Source organism: Solanum tuberosum, unplaced genomic scaffold (assembly GCF_000226075.1).
Source record: "Solanum tuberosum cultivar DM 1-3 516 R44 unplaced genomic scaffold, SolTub_3.0 scf00147, whole genome shotgun sequence".
NCBI lineage: Eukaryota > Viridiplantae > Streptophyta > Magnoliopsida > Solanales > Solanaceae > Solanum > Solanum tuberosum.
Window position 1 is genome coordinate 794,698 of NW_006239070.1, and position 9,048 is coordinate 803,745.

Genomic DNA, 9,048 nt, shown 5'->3' on the forward strand with positions numbered 1-9,048 from the left:
ATTGATCTTTTGTATACAACTGCTTTCTTTTGTATATGTATAGCGAAATATACATATTTATGTTTGCTATGGAGCGCAATTATGCAAACTTTGCTATAGCATACAAATATGAATTTTGTGTTTGCTATATGTGAAAGTTGCTCTTATATCTTAATCAGAAATATATGAATTAAATTAAACTTTGTAAGAAAATAAAACAAAATGGAGCTATGGTTTTTGCTCACTTGGACTATATAATTGTGGATCACACCTCATTAATGTTTGGATTATCATATGGGCTTGAAAGTTGGGCTTCCCAAAGTCCACTTTGCTTCAGCCCATACTACCATTGTGTTTGTAAGGAAATATAAGTGTTTGCCTTTTTATGTGCAAGAAAGAGAATTTACAAGAGAAAAATCGTGTCGGTTTAATCCAGGCGGATAATATCATGTCATATTAAAAGTATTTGGACTGAATTAGCGCAACAAGTGATATCTAACAGATTTAATAATTTTGGCAAGATGGACATGAAGATAGCATAGTAATGGCGTGAGATTCAACATAATGTTTTTGCATCATCTAAGAAGTGGTTTATTATCTTTATTTATAGCTTTGAAGATGCATCGTGCATAGATACACACACCAAAAAAGAAGAAGTGACCATTAGATCATGATTCATGTAAAATTTAGTTTGAGAAAAAAATTGTGAAATTAGTGAACAAAATTTCATATTAATATTTAAAACAAAAGAATAAGTTACTTATAATATAGGGAAAAAGGTCTGAAATATATCCGAATTTTAACCGAAATTGTTGTTACGATACTGAACTTTAGAAAAGACCTTTTACCCCCTGCACTATTTAATAGTGTATTTTAAAGGTATATATGTGCCCACGCGGACATCATAAATATTGCATCATTATAAATATTAATGTGTCTACGTGGGCACATATATACCTTTAAAATACACTATTAAATAGTGCAGGGGGTAAAATGTCCACCATAAAGTTTGGTATCGTAATAGCAATTTCGGCCAAAGTTAGAGTATTTTTCAAACCCTTTTCCCTATAATATATAATGACATTCTTAATAATGCAAAATCTTTTTTTCCCAAAAAAAATTAAGCTAATTTAATTTAAACGGTTAATATCATATCATGTTAATTGTTTTAAAAAAAAACTTGGACGAAGTAAACTTTGGGTTGACTGTTTCCACATGAATTGACATGTCTAAGTGCACCTCTCACAGATTGAAGCTTAACTTAGCAACTAAGTAAAACAAATTGCACTATTTAATAGTGTATTTTAAAGGTATATATGTGCCCACGCGGACATCATAAATATTGCATCATTATAAATATTAATGTGTCTACGTGGGCACATATATACCTTTAAAATACACTATTAAATAGTGCAGGGGGTAAAATGTCCACCATAAAGTTTGGTATCGTAATAGCAATTTCGGCCAAAGTTAGAGTATTTTTCAAACCCTTTTCCCTATAATATATAATGACATTCTTAATAATGCAAAATCTTTTTTTCCCAAAAAAAATTAAGCTAATTTAATTTAAACGGTTAATATCATATCATGTTAATTGTTTTAAAAAAAAACTTGGACGAAGTAAACTTTGGGTTGACTGTTTCCACATGAATTGACATGTCTAAGTGCACCTCTCACAGATTGAAGCTTAACTTAGCAACTAAGTAAAACAAATAAATAAATACATATATAAATAAATAAGGAATATTACCTCACCCATTTGCTTTTTTCTTAATTTTGAAACCCAACCTAGTAGAATAAATATGATCTTCTAGATGGATGTTAGAGGATCTGAATAGTATATCTTATTTGGTCAATTGTTTGAAAAATAAAATATTCTTTTTGGAAAAATGGTTATTTTAAAAAGTGGAGTTATTGAAGTGTTTGATCATTTTATAATAATAAAACGTTGGTTTTTCAGAAGCATAAAAAGTAGCATTTTCCAAGAACTAATTTTAAAATCTTAATTAAGCATAAATTAATATTATTATATTAATAAAAAATTATTTAAGTTGATTAATCAAATATAACTAATTATTTTTAATAGTATTTTAAAAAAATATTTTACTTTTTTTTTTCTAACTAAACAAATTTTGGAAATTCAGCTAAACATATTATGAAATCTATCATGTTGTGGTTATCTCTTATAATTATCTCCTAATTGTCACCCAAACCTATAATTGTCATTAAGTTCAACTCTTACAAAGTTAATTTCAACACTTGACTAAATATTAAAATATTTTCTTGATCGTATAACCTCACAAATCTTAGAAGAAATTACAAAAAAAATTCTCTACACCAATCGATTGATCACATAGTAATTTTTAAAAAAAAAAAAAATAGTTTGATGGTATAATTGAACTACTTATACATACATTAATTAATTAATAATGACGTTTTGATTTATTTTTTGAACTACTTATACATACATTAATCAAAACTCATCTTAAATGTCTTTTTCTTCTAAACCGTGTTTTTATGTCACCATTCACTCTTTGATTAGCTCACCTAAAATAACCCCCACACTATTTATAGTGAAATTACTACTTTCTTCCCTTTTGCTTTCATCAAAATTTATTTTATTTTTCCTTTTTCAACGAATATACTTTTAGTCGCTTCGCCTAGATATATAGATTGTCGATAAAAAAAAGATTGATATGTTTTTATGTTGATAATATTTTAAAAAGATGGAGGCATATGATATTTTAGGTAAATTTTATATTTGAATAAGAGAAAATATAAATAATCTTATAAATTATATCACAACTTTACTTATTACCCATATTTTTAAGTTTGATAATAATGTAATTCAAGGAAATACATTTGTAAGATATGTTGGGCTTTAACAAAAGATATTTGTCATAGGTTAAGAATATGAAAAAAATAATGTTAAGAGTCGGACACTCCCTCAATACAGTAGCAAAGACAATTTTAGTGAGAATGTTGAACCCTTATAAGGGAGCGTATGTGACGCCCAATACGAAGAGCAGATCAATTAAAAGAAGAGTTGACTAGATTTTAGGTCGACAAACTTCTATAGAAAAGATGTACATGATATTTTAGGTGAATCTTTATTTAAATGGTGTAAAAATGAATTTTGGGTGTAATTCAGCCCCAAATTCTAGCTTATAAGTTAATTGTGCAAGTCTATGTAAGGAGACCAATTGTCCATCACTTTTCCAAAATGACTTTTTAACAAATGGGAGAAGAAAATGAACGACTTTATAAAATATAACATAAGTTAAGTGATGTTCACATTTTAAAAACAAATTCGTGAGGTTTATTAGATCAAAGTGAACCATACATGATTTATTTCGAGCTATAGGTAATAATTTATGTAAAGGCACATGTTAGTATATATTTATACTAATTTTAACATGATTAATAACTAGATTAAAAAAGAAGTTATTAATCATTATTTTCTGTGTCCAATAATAATTACTGTACTTATAATTAACTTGACGTAAGCAGTAAATGATAGGGATAATTTTATCAAATCACCTTCATTAAATATAGGAAATTTATGCAAATCTCATAATGTTAAGAGCTAATTACATCTTATTTTTAAACTTTTCCAAATTACAAAAAATCCTTAAATTTGGTGAAATTCGGATACATCCCAAAATGTCTCGTTACATCGTGTCATGCTTTCGGATACATTGTTCAACGTTCCAATACATCACGTCTCGATTTCGGATACAACACTCAACGTCCCGATACATTGCGTCTCGATTTCGGATACATCACACAATGTCCTGATATATCGCGTAAAGTGATGTATCCGAGAATACGAGAGAGTAGAGATTTTGTAATTTTTTAAATGGTAGAGAATTTTAGAGAATATGATAAAATTTTTTTTGTGTATTTAGGTAATTTTTCCTTAAATATAAGTCATGTTAACATTGAAAAATGAATACTATATAATAGTAAGGGTAAAATAGAGGCACAATCATAAATTATTCATTGATTTATAAACTAGATAAGTATTGTTGGTCATCCCAAATAATACCGTAGACAAATAAAGCTAGATGAAAGTATAATGTATTTTTTTTTAGTTTCCCACTCGGTGTCCGGAGCCCACACTGGAGCCTCGACTAAATTCGGATCGCACACTACAGGGCCCATTCGGGAATGACGCTCCTAATAAAATTTTCAAATACACATTGCAGGGCCCCTTCAAGGTGACACTCCAACAAGATTTTCTCAATATCGGCTCAAACTTGAGATCCCTGATTAAAGAGTGAACGAGCTCAATCACCGCACTACAATTTGAGTATTAGGGGTGTTCACAGGTCGGTTTGATCGGCTATTGGTCAAAATCAAAACCAAACCAAACCAAACCAAATATAATATACATTTGTTGGTTTGGTTGTTATCGGTCTCAGTTCGATATAGTTCGGTTATTAACCATACACAAAAATAAAAGAAACAGTTCATTCTAAACGTGAAAAAAGTGACAACAATAAATTCAAATTGAAAAATAGTTAGAATGACTGACATTATAAAACTTTTGATCACTGAATTTATAATGAATAAAGCTTCAAAATTCACTATTTTGGCCTAGAAAGAAAAAACAGTGACATTTTAGTCTCACAAAGAATTGTCATAGTCTCATACACTCGTATACATGAAACTAACATAAATGTTCTCACCTTGGACAATTTTGCTTTCAATAAGTAAATTATAAATAAATTTTAATGATAACATATAATATCTTTAAAATTGTTTATAAAAATAATATATTAGGTATGTATGATAATAAAATATATGTATATAATTTATCGATTCGGTTCGATTCCTTCGATTTTTTCCGAACATAACCATAACTAAACCAAATACTGTCGATTTTTTAAAATCTAAAACCAAACCAAATCCAAATAAAATCAGTTTATATATTATCGCTTTGATTTTATTTCTCTATTTGAATTGATTTTTATCCAAATCGTGAACACCCCGGTAAGTATAACGTAATTAAGTATTACTACGATTTGACACGACTAAGTTTTTCCACTCCTTATTCCTCTCATTTCTACGAAATTTCCCTCTACCGCGTTTACTCACTCCACCCTTCCTTATAAAACCCAACCACTACTTTAGAGTTTTTGTAAATATAATCTCTTCTTTGAGCTTTGTTCATCTGTAAATTTCACTCTTTTAGTCCAAAATTGAATCTTTACAGACAAATTATCATCTGGGGTTTAGTGATAAAGCCTTTTCCATTGTTTTTTAGTCCAAAATTGAATCTTTACGGACAAATTATCATCTAGGGTTTAGTGAAAAAGCCTTTTTCCATTGTTGTTTTAGGCCAAGATTCAATCTTTATAGAAAAAATTTCATCTGGGGTTTTAGCAAAAAGAGGAAAAAATGGAGAACAATCAGTCATCTTTCTACCAATTCAGTGATAATCTTCGTTTACATACAAACAACCTAGTAAATTTGTCTTCAAATGATTCAATTTGGAGTAGCAATTATGTATCTAAAAGGCCTGAAGAAAGAAGAAACTTTGATATCAGAGTAGGTGGTATGATTAACTCTGTTAGTTCTTTAAATCCATCAAAAAATTTGAATTCAGATTACAATCTTTTTAGTAATGATGGTTGGAAGATTGCTGACATGGCGGCGGCAGCGGCAGCTGGTGGTGGCTCAGCCGTGAAAGGTGGTGGTGGGGTTGGTTTAAATGGTGGATTTAATAAAGGGGTTTACACAAACCCTATGAATTTTAACAATTTTGTGGTGAACTCAAAAGGGGTTAATAATAACAAGAGAAATGGGAAAAATGGTATTTTTCAGGATGATTATGGATTTGTGAATAAATTTGGAAAGAAAAATAACAAGATTAATAGAGAGAGTAATAAGGATTTGGGTGCTAATAATAATAGTAGTGAGAATAAGAAGTTCAAGACTTTGCCAGCATCAGAATCTTTACCAAAAAATGAAACTGTTGGTGGATATATTTTTGTTTGCAACAATGATACTATGCATGAAAATCTCAAAAGGGAGCTCTTTGGTGAGTTTTCTCATTCTTTTGTGTTTCAGTTGCCGCATTATTTCGTTGTTGTTACCACCCTTGCATTATTTTGTTGTTATTGCCCTATACTATACTGCTCTCATTATTAATTGACATGTTTTCTTTACTGCTGTACTTCCTTTTTTATAACTACTTTGATTTGCTGCACTTGAGTCTAGGGTCTTTCAGCAACTGCCGTTGTTGCCCTATACTATACGGCTTTCCGTATTAATTGACATGTTTTCTCTACTGCCGTATTTCCTTTTTTCATAACTACTTTGATATTTGTTGCACCTTAGCCGAGGGTCTTTAAGATACTGCATCTCTGTAGGGGTAAGGTTTGCACACACTACTCCACTTGTGAGATTACTAAGGATATATTGTTGTTGTTGTTTTGAGCTTTTACAGTCGTACCTCTTTATTAACAGTTTTCCTTTTCCTATAACTGTCAAGTTATCTTTGGGACTGACTTTTTATACCATGTTATATTATATATTCTGTATAACAAGCTTTTGCTATAGTAGCCAAAAAATATTAAGACGAACATGCAGTTATAGAGAGGTTTGACTGTATTTCTAGATTGTTCTTAATTGTTATAATCAGTTGAACTTTGATGTTGTTGGTTAAAGACTTAAAGTAGGGGTTTTTGTAAATGACTGCAATTAAGTTATGTTAATTGGATACTTTGCTTGATTTAGTAAATGGACCTACATAGAATAGAATGGAGTGATTAATATAGCCGATCTCAACTGTTTTGGAATTGGTAATGGAACATAGGAGTTTTTGTGATGCGTTGTTCCAATAGGAGAACATACAATTGTTTCATATAAGAAAAATTTGCATAAACTCGGTATTCAGTAATATGAGTTCCACAGCTGTAGATGTGGATAAGAATAGTTAAACTAAGATGAATCTCCGAATACTATAAATGGTGTGGATATATGGGATTATATAGTCAACGTCAACTAATTTGAGATTAAGGTGTAGTTGATCGATTTGTTGTCATTGCACAGAGCATTCTAGTTATTCTTCAACTCTCGCAACGAAAGAATAAGTAAAATTGGCATTTTTCTGATAGCTGATCGTGTTATATTTCAGGTTTGCCACCTCGTTACAGGGATTCAGTTCGCCAAATAACACCCGGGTTGCCTCTTTTCCTCTACAACTACTCGACCCACCAGCTTCACGGAATTTTTGAGGTTTGTTTCTCTATTTTTCCATGCCGTAAATCTCTCAATTTCGTTGGGATTAGGATCTATGCCTCTTGTTTTTTGTCTGGTAATTTAACTCAATACATGGATTGGTTTTGTAGGCTGCAAGCTTCGGTGGGTCTAACATTGATCCTACAGCTTGGGAGGACAAGAAGAACGGTGGTGAATCGCGCTTTCCTGCTCAGGTAAGACAAGTTTAAGAAAGCTGTTAGTTTCTGTGCAGAATTTCCTTCAGATATTTGAATGCCATCGTAAGGATTAACAATATCCCGTCACCTAAAAAAAGGGGTAGCCTCTCATGAAGGGCCGCATCTGAGGGGTATGTGATGTAGCCCTGACGCTAGAATCAGTAACTCGAACCCATGACTGGATTTTACCGTTGCTCCAAGGCTGCCCCTTCTAATAATATCTCGTTGCATATCATAGTTATTTCATTTACTAGATTACAAATGAACATATATCTAATCTAACTGGAAAAAAAATTCAAATCAAACTGAATGAGGTTCCTGTTTGTTGATTGAGACTTACTACATTGGTCTCAAAATAAATTGAAACTTATCATATTTATTTCATTTACGCGTATAGGTGCGTGTTGTGACAAGGAAAATTTGTGAACCACTTGAAGAGGACTCATTCAGGCCAATTCTTCACCATTACGACGGTCCTAAGTTTCGCCTTGAACTAAACATTCCAGAGGTGATTATTATCTCCTTGAAAAGAAAAAAAAAATTGAACAAGAGATTGTATACTATGTTGCTTGGACCCTTCAAAAATGTTGCCGCACCTGTGTCATATCCTCCTAAAAATGCACAGTTTTTGGAGGATCCGACACACCTGACAATATTTTTCGAGACTCCGAGCAACATAGACTGTACTAGGCCATTTATATATTATAGTGTGCATATTAGACATTTTTTTTAACATGAAAATTATGTTTTTGGTTTTGCAGGCCCTCTCTCTGCTGGACATTTTTGCAGAGAAAAATATACTGAATAGTTTGTTAAATTGAAAAGTCTATTGTACATAGGCAATATATGTGATATATAGACAATATATAGCTCTTTTTAATTTGCAGATTAATGACTATTTTGTAATCCAACAGGTTTTGTTATTGTTACATATAATAAAAGTAATGATTAGTTAAATTTTGTTTAAAGTTTGTGCTCTAGATGTGTTTCTCTTTTTCTCTTTTTGCTTGAGATTAAATTCATTATTAGACATTATTGTTTAAGTTGGAACAAACTCCAAAGTAAAATTGGAAAATTCCCCAAAGTCTTTTTTTTTTTGTTTTTCACCCGGTGTTCGGAGCCCACATTGGAGCTCCGACTAAATTTGGATCGCGCTCTGCAGGGCCCATTCGGGGGTGGTGTTCCTAATAGGATTTTCTCCATATCCAGGGCTTGAACCCGAAATCTCTGGTTAAGGGTGAAGCACTCCCATCAGTGCACCACAATTCATGTTGATAAATACCCCAAAATCTTAGTTCAGAGTAGTGCAATGCGTGATGTGTGGATTAAATATTTTCTCATGTTTCTAGAAGGAGTATTCAAAGAAAGTAGTTGGAAAGTAGCTAGTAGAATTGTTGAACTGTTCTCTTACAAAATTGGAACAAGTTTGTTGATGAGTTATTAGTTGGGCACATCACTTTTGATTTAATCAACTTTATGGTTTTGGTAGTATGTAAACTTATCTTCTGGTGTCATATCATTATACTAGATATAGGACCCCGTGCTAGCACGGGGCCCAATATATATATTTTTTAATTTTAATTTATGTTATATTATGAAATTTGAGAAGTTATTGAAAATTTTA

At 31.2% G+C, this 9,048-nt stretch overlaps 1 protein-coding gene across 1 annotated transcript; it reads left to right on the forward strand.

The window, feature by feature from the left end:
* Positions 1–5,064: 5,064 nt before the first annotated feature.
* On the forward strand, positions 5,065–8,392 carry LOC102582648 (B2 protein-like). The gene is made up of 5 exons (XM_006352180.2): positions 5,065–6,025; positions 7,124–7,224; positions 7,338–7,421; positions 7,822–7,932; positions 8,186–8,392. The coding sequence occupies exons 1-5, from the start codon at positions 5,383–5,385 to the stop codon at positions 8,243–8,245; spliced, it is 999 nt and encodes a 332-aa protein (XP_006352242.1). The 5' UTR covers positions 5,065–5,382; the 3' UTR covers positions 8,246–8,392.
* Positions 8,393–9,048: the final 656 nt, after the last annotated feature.